At 51.7% G+C, this 22,560-nt stretch overlaps 1 protein-coding gene across 4 annotated transcripts in view; it reads right to left on the reverse strand.

Moving 5' to 3' along the window:
- Positions 1-3,008: 3,008 nt before the first annotated feature.
- Rfx2 (regulatory factor X2) overlaps positions 3,009-22,560 on the reverse strand; it is a 67,398-nt gene continuing 47,846 nt past the window's right edge. For 2 of the 4 annotated variants that reach the window (XM_039083139.2, XM_039083138.2), the window contains 12 exons: positions 13,472-13,653; positions 12,471-12,590; positions 11,711-11,826; positions 11,121-11,239; positions 10,757-10,869; positions 10,019-10,173; positions 8,681-8,778; positions 7,204-7,353; positions 6,336-6,544; positions 5,014-5,167; positions 4,561-4,603; positions 3,009-4,195 (listed from right to left, as the gene is read on the reverse strand). In XM_039083139.2, coding sequence (XP_038939067.1) covers positions 4,083-4,195; positions 4,561-4,603; positions 5,014-5,167; positions 6,336-6,544; positions 7,204-7,353; positions 8,681-8,778; positions 10,019-10,173; positions 10,757-10,869; positions 11,121-11,239; positions 11,711-11,826; positions 12,471-12,590; positions 13,472-13,653 — 1,572 coding nt within the window. In that variant the 3' untranslated portion in view covers positions 3,009-4,082. The remainder of the gene's footprint in view (positions 4,196-4,560; positions 4,604-5,013; positions 5,168-6,335; positions 6,545-7,203; positions 7,354-8,680; positions 8,779-10,018; positions 10,174-10,756; positions 10,870-11,120; positions 11,240-11,710; positions 11,827-12,470; positions 12,591-13,471; positions 13,654-22,560) is intronic. The other 2 variants (NM_001106877.2, NM_001413766.1) reach the window with 1 other exon arrangement.

The following is a 22,560-nucleotide window of genomic DNA, read 5'->3' on the forward strand; positions in this document are numbered from 1 at the left end:
CTTTGGCCTGCCAGATTACTGCACCTCACCTGTGCCCAACAAAGCCAGAGTTTATGGAAGGCAGGCAGGGAGGTTGGCCCTGCTGTTTGGGGGCTTTGGGTCAACCTCAGCATGGGTGCTGGTGGGAGGGCATGACGGGTGGCTGATGGCAGGAGTCATGGAGTTGTCTGTGGGAACAGGTGTGGGCTTTGGGGGGGAAGATGCTGCATGCTGTGGGGAGGCCTGATGGACAAGCAGCGGCTACTTCTCTAAAAAAACAGGGTGCCCAACGGGTGTCCATCTGGCTTGGCGACCCAGACCAGTGAGAAGGTGGAAGGAGATCCTACTTAGCTGTCCTCTGACCTCCACACTCACAGTTCAGTTTGTCCCTCACTGTTTGCCTCACACTGGAGCCCAAGACCCCCTTCCCATTGGACCCTCATTCTCCCCTTAGCACCTCTTTGGAAGTGTTTATGAGATGGTCTGAGTACGTAGTTCTGGCTGTCCTGGAAATTATGTCAACCAGGATAGCACATGGATTAGACTCCTTCAAGGTGTACACCACCAGCTTGCTTTTAAGACAGGTCTCTTGTAGCCCAGGCTGTCCTCCGTCCGTCCTCTGGTTGAGAATGGCCTTGAACTCCTAACCTTTCTGCTCCCACCTGCAGAGTGCTGGGCTGACAGGCATGCTCTATGCCTGGTTTCCCCTGTGCTGGGGCACAGGGCTCCTGTGTGCGGCTGATGCTCCATCCATCTGCTCACTGAACACTGCTCCGTGTAATTTCACTGATGGCTTCCTGTGTGAGAGATGTTCCCTGCCTTGCGTAATGCTCAAGGCTCCTGCAAATGTTTCTTTTCGTCTGGCCGGGGCCTCCTCCCCTGCTCCCACCTTTCTAAGGTCACAGTGAAGACCTTTTCCTGGGGCCTCCCGCGTCTCGTGCTGGCTGAGTAGGCAGAGTGTTGTGATGGGTTTGGAGGATTCAGCTGTTTATAGATTGATTGATGGATGGGCTTCACATAGCTGCTGTGAGTCCTGGGCAGGAGACATGGCGCAGCATGGAAATGCTCCTCACTTGGCTGGGGGACCCCAAGAAGTCCCTCTGGAAGAAGCAGCAGTTGAGATGAAATGTAAGGGGCAGTGGGCAGAGGCGTCGGTGGAAGGCAGGGAGTCCTGGCACCACATAAACTGGGCACGTTTGCCCACACTTGTCATCACCTACACCTTGGTGGGGCAGGAGGCTGGGGTTCAAGGTCATCTGCTGTTCCATTGCCTTTAAGATCAGCTCTTTGAGACACAGGCGGACAGGTCTACATAGTTCTAGACAAGCTAGGTAGTGAGTCCCTGTCTTTGAAAATAAAAAGTTGAAGCTGGTTGTGCACACCAATAATTCCAGCATTTGGGGGACAGAGACAAGAACTGTTGGGTCTTGATGACCTATTCCAGTTTCAGTGAGACCATCTCTTCCAACCTCCTCTGGCCTCACTTCATTCCCACATACTAAAAATGGCTCCCAGGGAATCCTGGACTGTGTCTGAGGATATTTGTGAATTTCATGGCTGTATTTTTATCTGTGGCATGGAGCAGTCAGAGCCCACTAAACAGTGGTTTAGTACTATAAAGTGCCTTAGAGTTTGCCCCGGAAAATGGCTCAGTGTTCACAATGACACTGAAGGCAAGACACTGGGTTGAAGGCTAGTCCTGAATGTCTGACAGTCAGTGCCAAGCTCTGTCAACCCCATGACCTACTACACTACCCCTGCCACCATCCCAAGAATCTCTGGAAATTCTGAGCTCCTATCTGCTTATGTTAAGGGTCAGATGCTGACAAGACTGACAAGTCTGAGCATGGGAGAGCAGTCTGAACAAGGTGGGCAATACCTCTGTCCTGGGCATGGTGGTAGTCACTAAAGGCCTAGAGCAGTACCCGGGATGGAGATACGTCAGGGATGAAACCTAGGAGGCAAGGGCACACTTCAGAAAGAACATTTCCCTGTATGGGGGCGTTTCTTTCTTTCTTTTTTTTTTTAAAAGATTTATTTATTTTATGTATGTGAGTACACTGTCACTGTCTTCAGACACACCAGAAGAGGGCATCAGATCCCATTACAGATGGTTGTGAGCCACCATGTGGTTGCTGGGAATTGAGCTCGGGACCTCTGGAAGAGCAGTCAGTGCTCTTAACCACTGAGCCATCTCTCCAGTCCCTCCACCCTTTCATTTTAAACGAAAGTATTTCATGTGGGTGCTTTGCCTAGATGTGTCTGTGTACTATACATGCAATAGACACCATATCTCACAGAAATGCAGTTACAGATGGTTGTAGACTTCCCTGTGGGTGCTGGGAATCAAACATGGGTCCTTTGCCGAAGGAGACCCGTCTCTCCAGCTCCCAAATCTTTAATAAAAGGCTTTTCCTAAGCCCTGAAGGACCAGTGTCCTCTCAGCTCTATCTCCATCATGTGGAAGACCAGAGTTGAAGCAGGTTAGGCCCACCACCCCCAGACTCACCTATTGGATGCATCTATGAGCCAAGGGGCCACTTCTGGACACATACCCCATGTTCTTAGGAGAGGCCAATATTTGCCCTCACCCTGAGAAGCACCTGTTGGGTGCCAGGGACAAGAACCTGCATTTATGCTGTTGGGTCTGCAAGGGCCACCCTGTGCAAGCAGATCCTGTTGTCACCAGCTCCAGGCTGGCCTTGCTAGGGACTCAAGTAGGGAGTTGAGGTCAGAGGCTCGGCTTTTGAGGAGCCATGGGGCTAATGGGAGGCTAGTTGCCTCAGTGGGTTTGGAAGCCACCTGTTAGAGCCTTGGAGCTGGAGTATGGATGGTAGTCTGCCTCCTCAACAAAGGGCAACAGAGTGTAGGGCAGACATACAGTGTGTATTGCTTTCCACAAGGGGGAGACTGGTCAGTCAAATCACTGTAAGGATCCGCGTCCTGAAGGACACCAGACTTCAAAGCTGTTCTGTCTAAAGGCTGTGTTGGTGACAGTGCCGCCTGAATGAACAAACATGGACGCCAAGTATGTTGTGATGGACACATTCACAAGAACCTTCTAAGAACAATTACAGCACAAAACTATTGGGGGAACATTTTTTTTTTTCCAAAAAGAGAGAAACTATCGTATTTCATTAGGTGCTTCCTAGGTGTGCGAGGGCAGGGCTTGTGTAGGGCAGAATTCTGAAGTGGTGACAGCAGCAAGGTGTGACGTGTTGGGGCCTCTAGAACTCAGGGCCCGATAGACCTTGGTGTTCATTTGTCCACAGAGATCTCATGGTCTAGGGTTGAGAAGGGGTTGGCCACAGGCCAGCAGCAAGCATGGCTAGTTTTGGGGGAGGTGTCTGGAAGACTGCAGGGACCCAGGACTGCCACAAACACAGCTTTTGGGGTTCTTCTGGGAGGCCCATGGTGCTGACCCATGTGGCTGCTTGGGGAAACCCAACCCAGTCTCCTGCCCCCACGTTATCTTGGTGTTAACTATGAATTGGACAGAAAGCATCTACGTTTGACTGGCCCTGCTTGGAGTCTGTTATCTTTTGGGGGCTTGGTTGGACCTGTCCAGGATGAGATGAGATGCCATTAGCATCTGGGGTCCAGGGCCTGTGCCTGGAGGCCTTGCCTGTCCATAAGAAGCTATGAAGTGCATGGAGACCACGGCACAGGGGACCACAGAGTCCCCACTCAGTGGCTTCAGAGTAGTATGGTTCCTCCCACTCTGTGCTAGAGTGGGTTTTCTTTGAAATGGAGGTTATGTTGGGAGCAGCTGAGTGGAAAAGCCACCAAGGTGGCTGGGGCATTTCTGGGGATGTGCCTCAGAAGTCACACACGCAGCAGGGGAGGTGTCCACACAGGTCACTGTGTCCTTGGTGTGGGGGGACATCCCAGGATTAGGGGCACTTTAGCAGAGTATGGCAGCGTGAGTGACCATCTTAGCTCCCACAGCCTCTGGCACCCTGTGGGTGGGGCACCCCAGGCCACCTTGGGTCACAGTAAACATGTCATTGAAGAGGCACTAGTGTGAAACAGCTGAGAGCCCAGGTCCCTAGAGGGCCAGGTGACGCCTTCCAGAAGCATGTGGAAGACGCCTAGGCCAGGGGCTAGATGCCCTGCAGTGGGTGGCTGGGGTCACTCCGTTCCCGCTTCACCAGGGGCTCGCCCAGGCTGCGGCCATCCACATCTGCCTCACTGCTGTGTCCGTCCCCAATGTCCTCTGCAAGGATGAGGGGACAGAGGTACCACAATGAACAGAGTGGCCTATGACATTTGCCTCACCTCTCTGCTTCAGGTCAACCTGCCCCTACATCTTGCTTGGTCACCCCGAATGCGTCAACAGGCTGGCTGTCTAACCCGGGGCTCCAGTGGTCACTAGCGCTGGCCTCAGTCGCCCAGACTGGACAGTGATAATCTCTCCTCACACCCTGCTAAGCTACCACAAGATGTCATGGGAGCCCATGCCCAGTTGTCAGGACTCCCACCACCTGCACAGCAGCTCCTGAGATCCTCAACCTACCACAGAGGCTACCACAATGGCACCTCTCATACTGTGCAAGGGGCTGGGAACCAGGGAGCACCCACCTTTGTCCAGCAGGGTCAGCGACAGGGACGCCAGGTCATTGAACTGTAAGAGAAGGGAGAGTCACAGGCCTGCACAGGTGACAGTCAGGAATCCCTTCTGTCCGGCCCTCACTCGGGATGAGGACTAGGAAGGGCTGGGCTCTGAGAGGGTTGAGTGGGATGAGCCCCTGCTCTTCCAGGTCCCAAAATGGCCCACAGAGCATAAGCCTTCCTGTGGCTCCGTTTCTTTGCTTTTAGGATTGTGTGTGTGTGTGTGTGTGTGTGTGTGTGTGTGTGTGTAAGTGTGCATGTATTTGTGCATGTGTGCAGTACCTACAGAGGCCAGAAGAAGGCATTGGATTCCGCAGGAGAGGGAGTTACCTAAGAGTTGTAACTATGTGTAACTATATTCACATAGTTGCTACTATGTGAATGTCTGGGTGGATTTGGGCATCTGGGTCACCCTGGACTCACCTCGCCCATGACAGCAATGGGTGTCTCCCCGGTGGCCTGGGCCACACGGTGCTCCACCAGGTAGAACATGTACTCGTCATACAACAGGCGGATGAGGTGGAAGGAGCCAAAGCTGGCAGCGCTGCGCAGGGTCAGGTCCCGGATTACCATGGAGCTGGGGACACGGGGACAGGGGAGTACAGGTGGGTATAAGACAGTACACCTCTGCGCCTTTTTGCTTTATTTTTAGCTCTTTTAAGACATACATCTTGTTTATTTAATATTTATTATTTTTGAGACAAAGTCTCTACATAGCCTAGGCTGCCCTGGAACTCACTATGTAGATTAGGTTAGCCTCAAACCTAGAGACCCCCTTGTTTCTGCCTCCACAGTGCTGAGATTAAAGTCATACACCACACACAGACCCCCTACCCCCTTTTTAACGTGTTGCCTGCCTGTGGTGCACCCTGAGGGTGCAGGGCCCCAGGAGGCACGGCCTAGAATTAGAGCTGCAGGAGTTAAAAGCCACCACGTGGGTGCTGGGAATCAAATCCCGGACCATTACAAGAGCAGAGCCTCCTGTCCCACATCAGAACTGACATCAGAGGTGTCATCTGTAGTCCAGGTTCACGTTGCCGTCAGCATACAGCAGCCCACTCATGTTTTCTTCCATGATTCCCTCCCCACCCTTTTCTCCCACACAAAGCTTCAACCAACAGCTTCCTGTGGCAGCATATGACTGCAGCTGTGACTGACAGGTGGTGTTTAAGGAGCAGATCGGCCTGGGCCTTAGTCAGCCTGTGAAAAGCCTCACACAGACAATGGCTTCCCCCTTGGGCAGCAGTGTTAGCCCCAGCAGAATTTCAGACCTGCCCCTCTGTCCTGGCTAGTTTCATGTCTACCTGACACAAGCTAGAGTCATCAGAGAGGAGGGAGCCTCAACTGAGAAAATGCCTCCAGAAAATCTAACTGTAGGCAAGCCTGTAGCCATTTTCTTAGTGATCAATGGGGTGGTGATCTCCTGAGCTGGTGGTCCTGGGTTCTCTAAGAAGCAAGCCATGAGAGCAGCCAGTCAGCAGCACCCTCCACGGCCTCTGCATCAGCTCCTGCCTCCAGGTTCCTGCCCTGTTTGAGATTCTGTCCTGACTTCCTTCAAGGCTTGAGCTCTTGCCCTGGAGATTTCAGATGCTTTCCCTGGACTCGAGTTAGTAGTTCCTGCATCTCTGTCTGAGGCCATGGTGGGCTCCAGTCCTGCCCTCAGGTCACATGGCCCCACTTGTTCCAGGATTAGGGACCTCAGGGGTGGCACCTCCCTACCATGGATGTGGGGTGACCCAGCTCACCTGTAGAAGGACCACTTGAGCAGGAACTGCCGTGCAGCCTTGGGGAAGCTGGGGCTGCCTGCATGCTGCTTCAGTACCTGGGTGACCACATTGTCCAGCCAGCTGGCCCATTGGTCCAGCGAGCTCTGCTGCTGCAGGGTGACCTTGAAGTCATGCTCCAAACGCTGCACCAGGCTCTCCTCACACTGGCACACCCATGAGGCCTGCTCCTACAAAGGCATAGTGGATGAGGCCTGGGGATCTTCTATGTCTATGAGATGGACTCACGTAACCCAGGCTGGCTTCAAACTGCTGAGTTGCCCCAGAACTCCTGGGTTGATGTGTTGTTGGAGATAGGGCCCAGGGTTTAGTGCATGCTAGGAGGGTGCTCTGCCCACTGAACCCCAATTCTACCTTTCCTTGTTATGGACAAAGTCTCAAGAAATAGTCCAGGTTAGCCTAAAACTCCCAATCTTCCTGGCTCAGTCACCTAAATGTGATGACAGGTACAAGCCACTGAGCACCACCGAGGCTCACAATCTGAGGCTGCAAGGATGGCCTCAGAGCCCCAGGGGCTGTCCTCAACTCTGCTGCTATTTGTACTTTTCTGGCAAGACAAGCCTGACACACAAGGTCCAGTGGTTGGGAGCATTTGGAATGCAAGCAACAAGAGCACTGCTTGTTAAACCAGCTACCAAAAGAACCCAGAGCCAGGGAGGAGGTGGCTGGAGGGCTGTGCACAGGCCTCAGGCTTTCCACTGCGTGTGTGCGGGCCAGGGAGGCAGGAGCTGCCTGCTGCACCTCCACTGTGCTTTGCTGACCAGCCTGGGTGGGGAGGAGGACCCAGCCCACAACAAGGCAGGGCAAGTGGATGTCACTGCCAAGTCACCTGCACATTGGCAAAGTCCACGCGGTTGAGGTCACTCAGCATCTGGTTAATCTGTGACGTATTCTGTAGCACGGCACGTGCTGCCTGTGCCAGGTGGTTGAGGGACGTGTAGCGCCGCAGTGTCTGTGCAAAGGCACTTACAACACCCACCTATGAGGGACCAAGGTGACAGGTCAGCAAAGCCCCTGATTGGGGGATGGACAGACAGATGTGTACGCAGACACGCATAGACACTTGCACATATGCATACATGTGTGCACAACCCCTGCTCCCTACAGGGCTGTGGAGACTCAGGCTAGCAGAGGAGGAAGGGACAGGATGGAGAACACTGTAGTAAGAGGGCCCATGTTAGCCCATGCCCATCTCATTGAGGAAGCATCTAGAGTCCCCAACTGAGGAGGGGAAATACATCCCACTGGCGAGCAGAGCCCAGCAGTCTTATGATCTGCCCATGATGGCTGTGCCCTCCAAACAGACTCCAGGATAAACCCTTCCTCCTTTGTGTTGCTTCAGCAGGCAAGCAACCCTACACGTAAGGGCTGAGGGTGCAGGGGTGCATGAAGGTCGCAGCCAGCCTGTCACAGGGCATCCAGGGGCTTTTCCTCCTGGCCCTGAGGTTGTCCTTGCTTCTGGAAGCCTCAGTGGATGGTAAAGATACAGATCCCAATGGGGTGGGATGTCCCAGCACTCAGGGACAGCAGGAGGATTAGGAGTTGGAAGACAGGACTTTTGAGCTAAATGAGATCATTTTGGAAGATTCAGGGAGTGGGGTAAGGGCCTAGAATCCTCATACCCACCAAACTTGCTTGTGTGTGTGTGGTTGTGGGTGGGGGTATGGAGGCCAGGGGTTGAAGTTGGGGGTCTTCACTCTGCACCTTAGTTTTTGTCTTAACCACTAGTGTGTGAGTGCACGTGTGGAGGTCAGAGGGTGACTTGTGGCAGTTGGTTCTTTCCTTCCACCATGTGGGTCCCAGGGATTCACTCAGGGGTGGTGGCAGGAGTTTTTACCCACAGAGCCATCTCCCTGGTCTGTACTTTTTGAGGCAGGGCTTGCAGATTAGGTCAGTGGCTGTTCTGGCAAGCCCCTTAGTGCTGGTGTCATAGTGTCCACCATCATGTACAGCTTTTCTGTTGTAGTGACAGAATCCAAATTCAGGTCCTCATGCTTGTGTGGCAAATGTTACCTCCTGAGCAGTGGCCCTAGTCCCAGGACCCAGAATCCCTGTACACACATTCCAGGTACCCAGGCCACAGATATACACTGAGGACTCTGGTCATGGAAGGAAATGGAAGTCCCACCTGCCAACCAACCACGTAGCTCTCTGCTCTACAAGATGTCACCTCGAGGGCCATCTATGATCCTTTCCCTGCCAGTTCCTCTCCCATCCCCACGACATCCCGGGAGGCCCATTTTCTGCGACACACAGGGAAAGTGGCTCAGAACACAAAGGAGTCAAGGGGTCCCCCAAATCCATACCTTGGTCTGGATGACCTGCTGAGGGAAGCCACTCATGGCATTGATGAGCCAGCCCTCCAGGCTCTTGGCGAAGTTCCTGATGGCCTGTGTGAGGGAACCTGGAGGTGTGAACCAGAGGCTCACAGTGAGCGGGGTGAGTGGAATGAGGAGTCTCCCAGTGGGGTCTACCAGATACTGTGTAGATAATGCCAGTATAGGCAGAAGTCCCATAGAGGGACAAGTGGCAGCCCAATGGTAACTGAGGCCCTGGACACCAGGGAGGAGGTGCCAGGTGAGAGTGGGAAGCAGACACTTGTCCCCAGCTCTGAGCAGACACCAGGCCTTGTCTGGCACCACGGTGGAGCTCCTGACATGGAGACCAAGCACACTGCCCAGCACCTGCCACTGCCTGGGCTGCCACAATCAAGACACACATAACCAGAACCACAGCATCAGGATCAGAGACATGCACACACATATGTACACATGCACACACACAGACAGCACATGTATACACACATATATGTACACATGCACACAAAAAGTTGTGTTCTGTCAACATTTGAGTTTATTTTATGCTGACTTGCCTTAAGAAGAAATTTACTTTCTGATTTTGTTTTCAGGACAGGGTCTTTCTACATAGCTGATCTGGAACTCACTCTGAAGACCAGGCTGGCCTCAAACACATAGAGAACTGCCTGCCTCTGCCTCCCAAGTGCTGGAGTAAAAGGCGCGTGAGCCACCATGCCTGGATACCCAGGCTGCTTTTCCTTTCCTTTTAATTTTAATTTATTTCCAGACTGTTTTTAAAGAAAATATGGCCCAACATCATCGTCTTTCTGAGATCAGAATGTCACCTGACTGGTCACCCAGAAAGGCCACAGTTCTCTGTGTTTCTAACTCCCGGCAGGAAGCTTCTTGGGGCATTTAGAAACATCTAGACTGGTGGGCACTAACAGTCCCACACACATGTACCTGCAGAGAGTGCATCCAAGGCTGAATCTGGGTTTGCTGCTCACTCTGGGGCCATGGACACTGAGCTGGGCAGGGTCTGTGCGGGCCCAAGGCTGTCTGGACTTATGGACCAGTCTTGGTCATTTCTCCTACCAAGCATCTGTAAACATCTCTGGTGCCCACGGATGGCCTGATGTGCCCTTGAAACTGAGGTGGCCTCAATGGCTTTCCTAATTGATGACTCTTGGATGCCCTTGCTCCAGGGAACCCTGGCCTGTCCTTAGCACCCTGCTGCCTGACAGAGCTCCCTGGAGTCAGGAACAGGGAGGAGTTGGCAAGTGAGAAGAAGATGCTGCAGGGCTGAGTGGTGGCTGGGGACGGGGCAGGGCCTGGAGGGCTGCTTACTGGGCACGGGCCGTAGCACGTCTGGGATGAGGGTCTCCACCAGCGCCTGGTACAGGATGTGATCGCAGCTGCGCATCCACTGCAGGATGGGCTCACACTTACACAGAGAGATGAGCTTGTCCTTGGGGAGGAGGGTGACTTCAGGCTCCTCGTCGCTGCAGGAGAGGGAGGGACACGGGTGAACCCAGAGAGACAGGGCAGGAAGAGTGCAGAGGGAGAAGACAGCCTCTCAGCTGGCTCTGCTCAGGGGCTGAGGGCACTGCCATGGCCTGATGCTGCTCAGTGTAGCCCCTCTGAGCCCCCAAGGACTAGCTGTCCCTATTGTGCCTGCGGCCCGAGTGATGGGGGTCACTGTAGTAGCTCTGGGCCGAGTGACAACGTGGTAGCATAGGTCCATCACCTGACACTCTGGAACCCGAGGCAGGAAGAAGACAGAGCCATGCCCAGCCTGAGCTATAGCAAGAGATCTGGGGCCATGGCTCAGCGAGAGAGGCCCTGCCTAGCATGTGCAGGCCCACGGTCCCCAGAACTACAGCCGACTCGGTGTACAGTTGCTATAGAAGCAGGTGGTGTCAGGACTTACTTGTCAACCACACCAAATTTAAAAGCATGGAGAAGGGATATCTAGGCACCTCCTCAGACAGCCTAGACACATGGAAGGTGTCATCAGGACATTGCCCGGGTTAAATTGGGGAGCACGTGGGCTGAGTCTTCCCTCTCCTGGGGCCGGGGTGTCACCTGGCAGGCAGCGAGGCACGGCCATCACTGGAGGTGGCCTTGCAGTTCCAGAAGGACAACCACAGCTTCTCAATGTACTGAAACTGGAGGTTCATGACGACATCTAAGGTGGCCTAGGAGCAGAACAGCTTGTCAGGGGCTAGGCCCGGCCATGTGCCTGCTGCTCCAGGCAGCTCTGGGGTCTTCTGAGGTCCCTAAAGGGGCCTTGATAGTAAGGAGAGAACAGGCAGAGGTGCCCAGGGGGAAGGTCCATCCAAGCATCCAAGGGGGACGCAGGCTCTGGCCTCCAGTGGGACACAGATCTCATGATGGTGCATCATGGGAGCTGCAGATGGGGGTTGGGTCTGGCTGAGTAGGGCGTCACCTCACAGTGCCTGCGATACACCAGCTGCAGGGCCTTCACATCATGAAGGGTGACACTCTCCTGCAGTAACGTGCTGCCTAGGTCAGGTGCTGGGAACTCTGGGAAGACGTGGGACACATCTGGGGAGAGACAATCCACACGTGTCACACAGTCCAGGGGACACTCAATAGTGCTGTCATCACACGGTGACTGTGAATGTCCGTTCCTCAGGTACTATACTGGAGTCAGACATCACCAAGCAGTGTGGGGCTTGTTGAGATGCATGAGAGCCTGGGTCCCACCCACGGCACTACAGTGCCCGCCACCCAGTACTTATGAGGATTAGGAGCTCAGATCAGCCTGGGCTGTAGGACAGTCACAGAGGAATCTCTGTACTCAGCTCCCGGTGCACCATCTGTACCCAAAGTCACCATTGTTACGGTAACCACTCTGCCACTCTAACCATATCTGCCACATCCTAGTCATTCACTAGTCTATGTCATCTCACACATTTGCTGTCTGAGTGTACACCGGTCATTCTAGAATCTCAGAGGTGCCACAAGAAGACTCATCTGCAACTGTATATACAGTGGAACAGGCTGCATGCTCACCTATGTACTGCTGGTGATGCTGGCCCTGGGCGGCCATGGCTTGCTCGGGTGTGCTGTGCATGTTGCTGTGAGCACTGCCATCCCCGAGGCTGTCTGACTTCTGGGCTGGCCGATACCTAGGCAGAGGACACACAGGCTACCATGAGCCCTCAGCAGCCCTTTCCGGGATGGGCCCGGGAGCACAGGGGATTCAGTGTATGTGTGCATGCACATGCATGGTACGCCATTGTTAATAGCAGTTAGCAAGTATTCGTTCTCTCCCAGTGGTAGGACCTGAACCATGGAACAGTGGTGTATCATCCAGCACCTGGACGGACCTGGGCCCAGGCCCCGGGGGTGGGGGTGAACCGTCACACAGATGTCCCCATCATCCAGATCCAAAAATAATACCCCAACCCCTTTGTACCCTGCTTAGCGTATTTGAGGTCCTCAGCACCTCAACAAAGCAAGACAATTAGGGTCTGTGGTTTCTATTATAATTTTCTTCTAGAAAAAAAATTAGAAATATAGATACCCAAAAAGAAAATAAATGCAAGCAAAAGAAAAATGTGTGTTGCCAAGACCTGGGTGGGAGGGAGGCACAGGGAGAGGACATGGTTTAGGAATAATTTCCTTATCTGACAGCACATCTCACTTAGTATCTGTCAAACACACTGGAGGCAGAACAGACAGCGTGTGGAGTGTCTTGCCGGTCATGTTTGGGGACACTGTTGCAGGACCCTGGGATCTGGGGTGGCAGGGTCTGGCCAGGGCCACACACCTAGGCTTCTGGTGCGTGGGCTGCTGCCTCATGGCCATGTACTGTGTGTCTTCCTGCAGTCGATTCAGTGGTGAGTCTGGCTTCAGGCGGATCCCATAGTAATGGTACTTTGAGTTGCCCCTGGGATGAAACATTACAGGGTAGACACTGATTAGGGACACTCTTCTCAGGTTTGCCTATTCTGGCTTGGCAATGATGTGGCCATCCTATATGTGGGGAGGCCTTTCTCTTCTTAGTGTGATAAAGGCTTTGAGATGCTCCACACAGAGAAAGTGGCCAACTGTGTCCAGCCCAGGTCTGCCTACTTCCTGTGACTATGAGTGTCCCTCACACCTCACCTCACAGGGCCTGAGATGCACTTACAATCCGGACACATCTGGAGTGTGGATGACAGGTGTGTGTCACCACGCCAGGCCCTAAAACCTCATTTTGGAGAAGGGCGTATCTTACGAGGTAACAAGGAGCAGGAGGTGGCCTTGCTCTACAAGGGATGACACCCAGGTGAAGGCAGGCAGGGCAGCCTTCACCATTATCAGATACGTGATGAGTATGAGGCTAGCCTGGGCTACACAAGACTGTCTCAAAAGAAAAAAAAATAAACCACTTGTTCAGAGGAATTTCAAATGGATTTTAAAAAAATGGAATGAGCCCAGCGTAGTGGAGGCTAGCCCGGGCTACATGAGACTGTATCAAAAGAAAAAAAATAAAACAGCTTGTTCAGCGAAATTTCAAATGGATTAAAAAAATGGAGTAAGCCCAGTGTAGAGGTACAGGCTTTAATCTGAGCACTTGGGAGGCAGAGGCAGGTGGATCTCTGTGAGTTCAAGGCCAGCCTGGACTACATAGTGAGATACTGTCTCAAAACCAAACCAACACCAGAATTTACAAAATGAGAGTGAACTTTGTATCCCAGCCCTGATCAGCCCTCTTCTTAGTGTCCACTCCAACAGCTAGAAGTCACGAGGCCTCTACTACAGGGAGCCCTGGGGGTTATCACTCACCTGGTCCCCAAGCGTCGTGTGCGCAGGCCCATGAATACAGAGCGGATGAGCTTGCCGAAGGATGCAGCATTGACTGGCTCCAGCTTGTGCTCCTGGCAGTGGCGCAGGTAGTGGTTGTACAGGGAGCTGCGGGGCAGGCTCACACCCTCTGCTGTCTCGTAATTGTCCAGAAGCCACTGGAGCTAGAGGACAGATGGGCATCAAAGGCCTAGAGTCCCAGAACAGCAGCTCACTTCCCTGTGCTGGCAAGGGCAGGGACAAAACCACCTGTGTGGTACTCACATCAGTCCCCTTAATAAATATGCCAAGTTCTTCTGTCTCTCCATCATCCATCCATCATCCCACCCATTCATCCATCCACCTACCCATCCACCTGTCCATCCGTTCATCCATCCACCCATCTATTAATGCATACATCCAGGTACAGCTTGGTCTCCATGTTCCTTGACTTGTTTTTATAACCTCATGTGATAGAGACAGCCCACACCGCACCTCCAGGCTGAAACTTGCCCACAGTACTACACTCCTGGGAACACTGAAGTCTCCTAAACCCACAGCAAAGGGATGGATTCTGATGCAGAAAGACAGGACAGTGGACGGGGAGCCTTGTGCTCTAGTGAGGAAGGGCACCTCCAGGCTGATCCCTGCCCCAGCCCCAGTGGTCAGAGGGCTCTGGGTAAACCCTGAGAACCAAAGAGAGGCCCTGAGAGTCAGTAAAAGCTGCAGGCTGAGGCTCTGTGCAGAGGCCATGGCTTAGAGAGGTGCCAAGAACCCACCACCTGGTCCCTGCTGTGGGTGTTGCCACCCTGTCTAGGACCTGTCCTACAGGTAAGAAACCTGACCTGACCCAGTGGCTGCCCTGTGACTAGGTATGAGCTACAATGCTGGCGAGGAGGAGGCCCGGCATGCACAAGGCCCAGGTTGCTTGTGAATGGTGCCTGCTGCCTGCTGCCTGTCCAGTCCCTCCTATGTTGGTGTCCTTTGTCCCCATGTTTGCAGTGTCTCCCAGGGGAGTCACTGTTAGTGCTTGATAGGTGCATGGCCACATGGCCCTCCTGCTGCAAAGGAGGGCCAGCGTGTGCTTCTCTCTAAACAGGGGGTGCACTCTGGGGAATTCCTCCATGGGGTCAGGCAGGGAGTCCCCACCATGACCACCACACAGAGGCCCATGCTGCTTCTTATTGGTCTCCCCAATTCCTGTGTCCCTCCTCCATCACCCTGAGGACAGGCTCAGCATGGATTAGAAATCCAAGTCAGAGGGCTGATTTGGGGAGAAAGCACAGGCTCCACATAGATGCCACATCTGCAGGGTGGCCAGGTGAGTGGGCAGGAAGCTGCATGCCACACTGTGTTCAGAGAGCACAGGAGGCCTGGGAATGTTTTTCTGGCACCACAGGACCAAGAGCTGTCTCTCTGGAGATGGGAGGCCAGAGTTGGCTAGAGGTGGACTGCCTCTAGACAGACCGAACAGGCTTCAAGGGTTGATAGGAGTTGGCATCCAATGCTACTGTGATTGATCAAGATCATGTGAATCTCTGAGCACTGGGTTTGGGTCTCAGCCCCCTGCTCATCCTAGCTGCAGCTGTACCCAACACTTGCCATGGCTGGCACTAGCTCAGCATGTACCTCTGGTGTCATCCTCTGCTTCCATGAGGTGCTGTGCACCAGCTGTTTCCTCTGCCCCACAGAGCACAGCATTTCCTACCAGTAGGGTAAGCAGGTGGCAGTGTAAACAAGGAAACAGGCACATACTTGCTTCCCCAGCCCTTGGGAGCTTGGGAGGCCAAGGCTGGAGGATGAAGACGTGGCGGCCAGCATGGGCTAGAGACCATGTTCTCCAAGGGGACTGAGCTTTCCTGCCCAGGGGTTTGATTCCATCCTGAGGTATGGATTCCGCCTGACATTTCCCCTTTGCTGTCCACCTCTGACATGCTGGGCAGTGTCCTTCTCCTCTCTCCATCTTAGTGCAGAACTCAGCCACTTCAGGGCCACCCTTGTGCCTCCCACCTGACAGAACACTGAGGACCAAGGCTGAGGGCCAACGTTAGTCCAGGATTTAGCCATGTGCCCCTTGCACTGCTCTGGGGGCTTCACCTGACCCTGTGCTGTATGACACAACACAGCCCATTACTGAATAAGGAGCCAACATGGATGTGGCTCTCACATATCAGGGCCACTTGGACCCTTGGGCTTCTCTTCTCAGCTCTCTATCCACTTAGGTCTGTGCTGTGTCCCTGACACCACAGCTCTGTGAGGCAGACACAGAGTTGGGTGTTTGTGTTGGTGCCCCAGGATCTTGACAGGCACTTCATGACCAAAGCTGAGACCAAGGAGTCACTGAGAGGAGGGGGTCACTGAAGGGGGCTCTGGGTATGGAGGCTGCAGCCTTGCCTTTCTTTGTCACCTGATTTCAGATCCTTTCTGAAGGCTGGAGGTAGGAGGGGAAGGAGGAGGAGGAGGAGGAGGAGGAGGAGGAGGAGGAGGAGGAGGAGGAAGAGGAGGAGGAGCAAGGGAGGAGGGCTGGGGTTTAGACAGGGTGACAGGAGAGCTTATGCAGGGAGGGACAAGAATAAGGGTGGGGCTAGCAAGATGGCTCAGTCAGCAAGGAGCTCGTGAGGGAAGGAGGAAGCGAATCCCCAACTCATCCTCTGAGGTCTACATGCACAGTGAGGTGAGCTTCCCTCCCAGTAAGCAAAGAATAATTTTTTTAAAAGAGTGAAGGTGGCTGACTGGGCCCTTGAGGTTGCAGTGTTGGGGGGGTCAGTATCTGACAAAGGGGCTGCGCTTGGATGGCTTTTTTTTTAACTTGACACCAACCTGGACGTTATCTGGGAAAAGGGCCTTCAACTGAGGGGTTGCTCCACCAAGATTTGCCTGTGGTACATTTTCTTAATTAGTGATTGATGGGGAAGAGCCCAGCCCATTGTGGGTAGGGCCATCCCTGGGCTGGTGTCCTGGGTTCATGGCTCAGCAGGCTGAGTAAGCCATGGGGAGCAAGTCAGTAAGCAGCACACTCCATGACCTCTGCAACAACTCCTGCCTCCATGCTCCTGCCCTGACTTCCTAGACAGTGACAACAACAAGACAAGCCCTCTCCTCTCCTACTTCATTTTGGTCATGGTTTTTATCACAGAAACTGAGACCTGACTATAATCTTGCTATGGTAGGGTCTGCAACAGACACCAGTGGGCCACATGGTGAAGGACCGGCATGGTGCTACACCTCAAGATGGTGGCCTTTAAGGGGCGGGGCTGGAAAGAGGACTTTGGGTGGCAGTCACCTCTTCCTGTTTTGGCCTCATCTGCCAGACTCCTGCTACATGTCCTGTGTGGCCTGGTCACAGCTGGCTATAGGATGAAGCCTCTAAAACTGAGTCAAGCTAAGCCAGTTTTCTTTCTGTGTGGATGCTCCTCAGGTGTGTGCTACAGCAGTGGAGAGCTAGCCACTGTGAGCAAGTCCCACAGCAGGGCTGGACTGTTTCTAAACCCAGTTCAAACAAAACATCCTATCTTCCAAATCCATCAGACACATTCATTCTGGCCTGGTAGTACGGAAGGGCTAAGGTATACTTTGTAGACAGACAGACAGACAGGGTGACAGGGTGGGCCTGTGCTGGGTGAGCATAGAGTCCTAGTCTCAGGAGGAACTGTTGCCTTCCTGGAGGCCTTTGCAACCTGTGCTGCTTCAGGCCAGGCCTCGATGGCTGGTTGGATGGGTGGGCGGCCCAGTAGTGACAGCTACTGATAAAGCTGGGATTTTTCCTAAGGGTCTTTCTTGCCATGAATCCTGCTCCAGCTGCCTCTGTTCTCCAAACCAACTACCGAAACAGGGCTGGCAGAATGCAGCGTGGGGAGATTCCTGGCTCCACTGCTAGGGATCGGGCCAGGTAACCCCCAGAGGCCACTGGGAACATGGCACTGCTGGACATGGTGCCCCAGGATCCTCTGTACCTATAATTGGAAGGCACAACAGTTTTGTTGAGGCTGTGACATTCCCACCCTCCAGAAAGCCCTACCAAGAGGCACAGTGCCACAGGCAGCTCCAGGGACAACAGCAAGTCACTGCAGGGACAAAGGCAGGTCACCGGTAACTCTCCTCTCACTCTCTGGCTCTGCCTTCAGCCAAGACACTGCATTCTCTGACACAGATGTGGCAGGTTTTCTAATAAGATCTGATCTTTACTCCCTTGCTCCTACGTCACCAGTGCCCCAAAGGAGAGACAAGTGGTCCATCTGGAGAACACTGACAGGGGAGGAGAAGCCTGGGGTCCATCATGTGGACTCAGGTTGAAAATTGAGCACCCACGCCCTGCAGCAAGCACCCTGAGTAGCCTCCACAAACATTCTAAATGTCCTAGAGACACCACAACTTAGGGGCTCTGTCCCCAGGATTGGCTTCCTGGGGCCACACAAGCTGTTGGTGGGCACAGGCATGGCCTTTAGACTGAGCCTCTGGCTTACTGAATGGAGATAGTTATTCCCAGGTTTCTGCTCACGAGTGACCTAGGTCCCTCCCCTTGAATATGACTGTCCAACAGTGGAGAGCTTGCTGTTCATCCTGGAGGGTAGGGTCCCAGTGGAAGGAAATGTCCTTGTCCTCGATTTCTGGGACAAGGCACTCACCCGCATGCTGCCTGGGACTACACTCAAACTTGTAAGCTCTCATGGCTTCTAGACCTTTCTCTAGATCAGCGTCTGCCCTCTCTCCAGAGAGTCAGTCTCCCACAACAGTCCACCATGAACCTGGGTCAGCAGGAGGTTTTGGGGAAGCCACGAAATCAAGCTGAACAAGAAGCAGCTGTTAGGCGTCTCAAGGAAAGGTAGCATTTGGAGGCCATGTGAATGGTCAAGCCCAGTCCAGCTTCTGTGGATGGTTTAGCTTTTGAGAGGTGTGGAGGCACACTCCTGTCATCTCAGGTCTCAGGAGTCTTTGGTAGGAGGATTGCAAGTTGAAAGCCAGCCTCATACATAGGCAACCCAGGCCAACCTGGGCTACATGAAAGTCTGCCTAAATAAACAAGAATAAGTAAATCAAATGCCCTACACAGTCAGGCATGTAATCCCAGAACTTGGGAGGCTAAGACAGGAGGATATGGAGTTTGGGCCAGCCTGGGCTATATAGCAAGGCCCTGCTTCCAAGTAAATCAGAAGGCATGGAGGGGCCCCACGTTGGGCAGGAGACATCTTGGTGTGAGAGGGGACAGAGCATTTCTTCTCAGCTCCCCAGGCAAACACTGAGCCAGCCTCTCCTCTGGTCCTAGCCAGAGAGGTGGGTGTCACAGAGGGAAGAGTGGCTGCTGCTCACTGACTGCCTCAGTTTCAAATTACACAGCTGAGGGGCTTCTGAGTGTTTGTCTCCATGTAAGTCTGTGCATCATGTGCATGCAGAAGCCTTGGAAATGGGCTGAGATGGCTGCGAACTGCCACATGGCTGCTGGGAACCTGACCTGGGTCTTTTGTGAGCCACCGAGTTGTTTCTCTGTTGTGGATTGGCTTTAATGCTATGTCTTATTTCCGATCCCAAAAAGCTGTGCTTCCAGACCTGAGAGTCCCTGCCCCACAGCTGGCTTTGACTGATAATAAAGAATTGCTGTACAGACATTGGCTAGGCAGGGAGATGGGGTGGGACTTTTAGATTGTGCAGGCAAGAGACTGAGAGAAAGAGGAAGAAGTGGAGGATCAACAGGACAAAGCGGAGGAAAGTAAGACCTGCAGGAAAGAAAGCAACCAGCCTTGTAAGAATTCCGTAAAGACCCGATTGGGTCTGAGGTAGCAGAGATGAAATGTAGATTTTAAAAAAATGTTAACTCAGGAATACTGGAGGTGGTGGTGGTGGGGTGCTTGTTAGCGGTGGAGAAGTTTAGAAGTGCCCAACCTTTGAGCTGGTCAAGGCATATCAAAATTAGCTGGTGTGTGTGTGTGTGTGTGTGTGTGTGTGTGTGTGTGTGTGTGTGTTTCATTCTCCAATCCAGAAAGCTCTTGGGCAGGTGCAGTGTGACCTGCTGGGAGCCAAAGAGGTTTAACTAACTCACCACTACAGATTGCACACAAAGTGGCAGGCAAGAACTCACTATTAAAAATTATTTAGAGGGCTGGAGCGGTTAAGGGCACTGACTGCTCTTCCAAAGGTCCTGAGTTCAATTCCCAGTAACCACACGGTGGCTCACAACCATCTGTAATGGGATCTGATGCCCTCTTCTGTTTGTCTGAAGACAGCTACAGTGTACTCATTAAATCTTTAGGTTAGGGTTAGGGTTAAATCTTTAAAAATATTAATCTTGTAAGAACAAAACAGGAGTTTAGATTGCTTTAATTCCTTTGAGTTGTTTTAATTATTAAAGTGAAGATGATTATAAGTTTGGTGGTATTTATGATGTTAAAATTCCTCTGGGAGAGAGGTCAAGCTCTACCTTTAATGATTTCTGGTTACTGGACCAAGGACATGCTATTTTGGGAGAGAGGCCCTGTATTTGTGTTGACAGGAAAGGAGAAAAGACTTTGGACCATTCCAGAGTGATAAGGATCAGATATAACAGATCCCCCTAGAGATCTTGGATACAGAAAAGAAAACTTCAGGAAAACTCAAGCAGGATACGTAACATGATCTGCTGATTCCTAGATAAAGGAGCAGCCCAGGAACTGGCTTAGACGTAAAATGTCTCTACTCAAAACTTCAGATAAAACTAGAAATAAATCTTGTTGTTATGGAATCCTTAGGATTCATCGTGCCCTCCTGCAGATGGCATGAATGAAGATTTGTCACAACTGGTTATTGATCAAAGAAACTCATAAAAGGAGTTGTCTTTCACTTGCTCAAACAAGGAGCAAAGTGTCATGCCTAACTGATGTGTGCACCTTGCACAGTCCATACAGATACCGCAGTGGAGCTAACACTTTGGTTGTGAGAGTCACATGTGACAGAAAGCACAGCTTCGGCAGGATTCATCCCGGGACACTCATGTGACCTGCTATTCCAGCTCCTGCCTCCTGAAGCTGTTTCCAGAGAAACAGCTTCATCCAACCTTTCAGATCCGGTCAGAACTTCAGTCACATCCCGAGCTATCCAAGCACACAGAGGCCGGATAACAGATGCTAAAGCGAGTTTTCTTTACTCTAATCAAAAATTCTAATTTTCCTACCCCTCCACACCCCTTTAAGAATTTCTGTTGCCCCGTTCAGCAGGAAGAAGTTGTGGGGAGTCCTCATCCTGACCCGTTGGTTGGGTGTCTGGTCACGGTTATTTATAAATTAGAGATAGGCTGTCATTTGAAGGGGTAATTTGGAAGTGGCCATCATTTTGAACAGGAAGGAAATAGACGGGATGGATTACTAAATTTATTCTTAAACAAAGCATTATATAGCCACAATCTTACATTGGTAGAAATCTTTATCACTGATGCAAAATTGAAGTTATAATTTCTTACATTGGTACAGAATTTATATATTGACATAGAGTTAAGGTTTCTGCTGGTATAAATTTCTTATATTGATACAAAACGAGAAATTGATATTGTTACTCTAAGACAGGAGTTATGCCTGTGCAACTCATTTAAGAATGCGGACTTACTCCCAGCCCTTCTATAGCTGCCACTGTCAACTGTTTAGAGTGATTAAGTAACACAATTAAGGGCCAGGTAATAAAAACTCAGGTTTACATTAAATTCTGATTTAATTATAATAAAGTGGGTTTTTGTTGTTGTTGTTGTTTATTATATATGAGAACACTGTAGCTGTCTTCAGGCACACCAGAAGAGGGCATCGAATCCCATTACAGATGGTTGTGAGCCACCATGTGGTTGCTGGGAATTGAACTCAGATCCTCTGGAAGAGCTGTCAATGCTTTAACCACTGAGCCATCTCTCCAGCCTATAAAGTGTTTTTAATATTACTCAAATAGAAATGCCTAAGATTAGTTAAAGTTTAACAGTTCAGATTTACTTTATAAACATCAGAAATCCACAGAATGTGATATCTAATGTTATTTCATTATTAAAGATCATTTGACAACGAGACGTGTCTGCTCCTTGACAGCTTCCCCGTTCCCCTTCAAGGAAGAATTTGAGTACCAAAACCTCCATACGGAGTTGCCCTGGTTATGGCAGGATAGCCACTGGACAAGAAATGCCCTATTCATCTACAGGCAAAACAAACTGTCCAGGGAAGGACATACAAGGGGGGTGGGTGACAGTTTAGTTCTGCCAAGACAGAGCAAACGAGTCCTTCACAGTTCTTGTTTCATTTCAAGGTCTGTCAGATAGCTCTGGGCCAGCAGACTGAAGACACATGCTCCCACACTACAGGGAAGTTAAGGAGTTAATGGACGGTCCAGCTGTCTGTCTCTGCAATTTGTCCATACTTCAGAAGCTGCGTTTCTGTGCTTCCTGCATATTCGGGTAATAATTTGTTCTCTGATTTCTGATGGGGCTGAAGACTAGGTATAGTCTCATAATCAAAGCTTGTTTAGCATTGAGAGAGGTGATATACATTTGAAAGGATGGTTTTCAGATGGTAATGCAAGCTAGAAACAGAACATGACTCAAGGATAGACTTGTAAGCTCTTTGAGTGGAGTACTTGTTTAAGTAGAGTACGTTTTCTAACTGGCAGATATGATGGGCTGGATGTTCATTGTACATCATACTTTGTAATTTACATAATTGCTATGGTTATGTTCAATTTGTATCTAAGGGAAGAGCCTTTTTGAGAATTTGGACAGAAAAGGTAAGATGCTGGGAATGGGTCTAATGATTTGTCTTATTCTGGCTTCCAGACCTGAGGTCCCTGCCCCAGCTGGCTTCGACTGATATTGAACAACTGCCGTACAGCCAGTGACTGGGCAGAAAGACAGAGGTGGGACTTCAGATTGTGCGGACAAGGGGCAGGAGAGAGAAAGGGAGGGAGAGGGAGAGGTGGGTGGTGGTGGGGAGGCAGAGGGATCAGATTTAAGAGCCGCAGGAGAGAAACCATCCAGCAGTATTGGTGGAAATGGAACACAGGCCTATGAGGGAAGGGGGTGCTTCCCAGAAGGCAACAGGGCAGCAAAGATAAAATACAGATTTAGAAGGTGTTAAGCCAGGAATAATGGAGAGAAA

Source organism: Rattus norvegicus, chromosome 9 (genome assembly GCF_036323735.1).
Source record: "Rattus norvegicus strain BN/NHsdMcwi chromosome 9, GRCr8, whole genome shotgun sequence".
In the NCBI taxonomy this organism is placed as follows: Eukaryota; Metazoa; Chordata; class Mammalia; order Rodentia; family Muridae; genus Rattus; species Rattus norvegicus.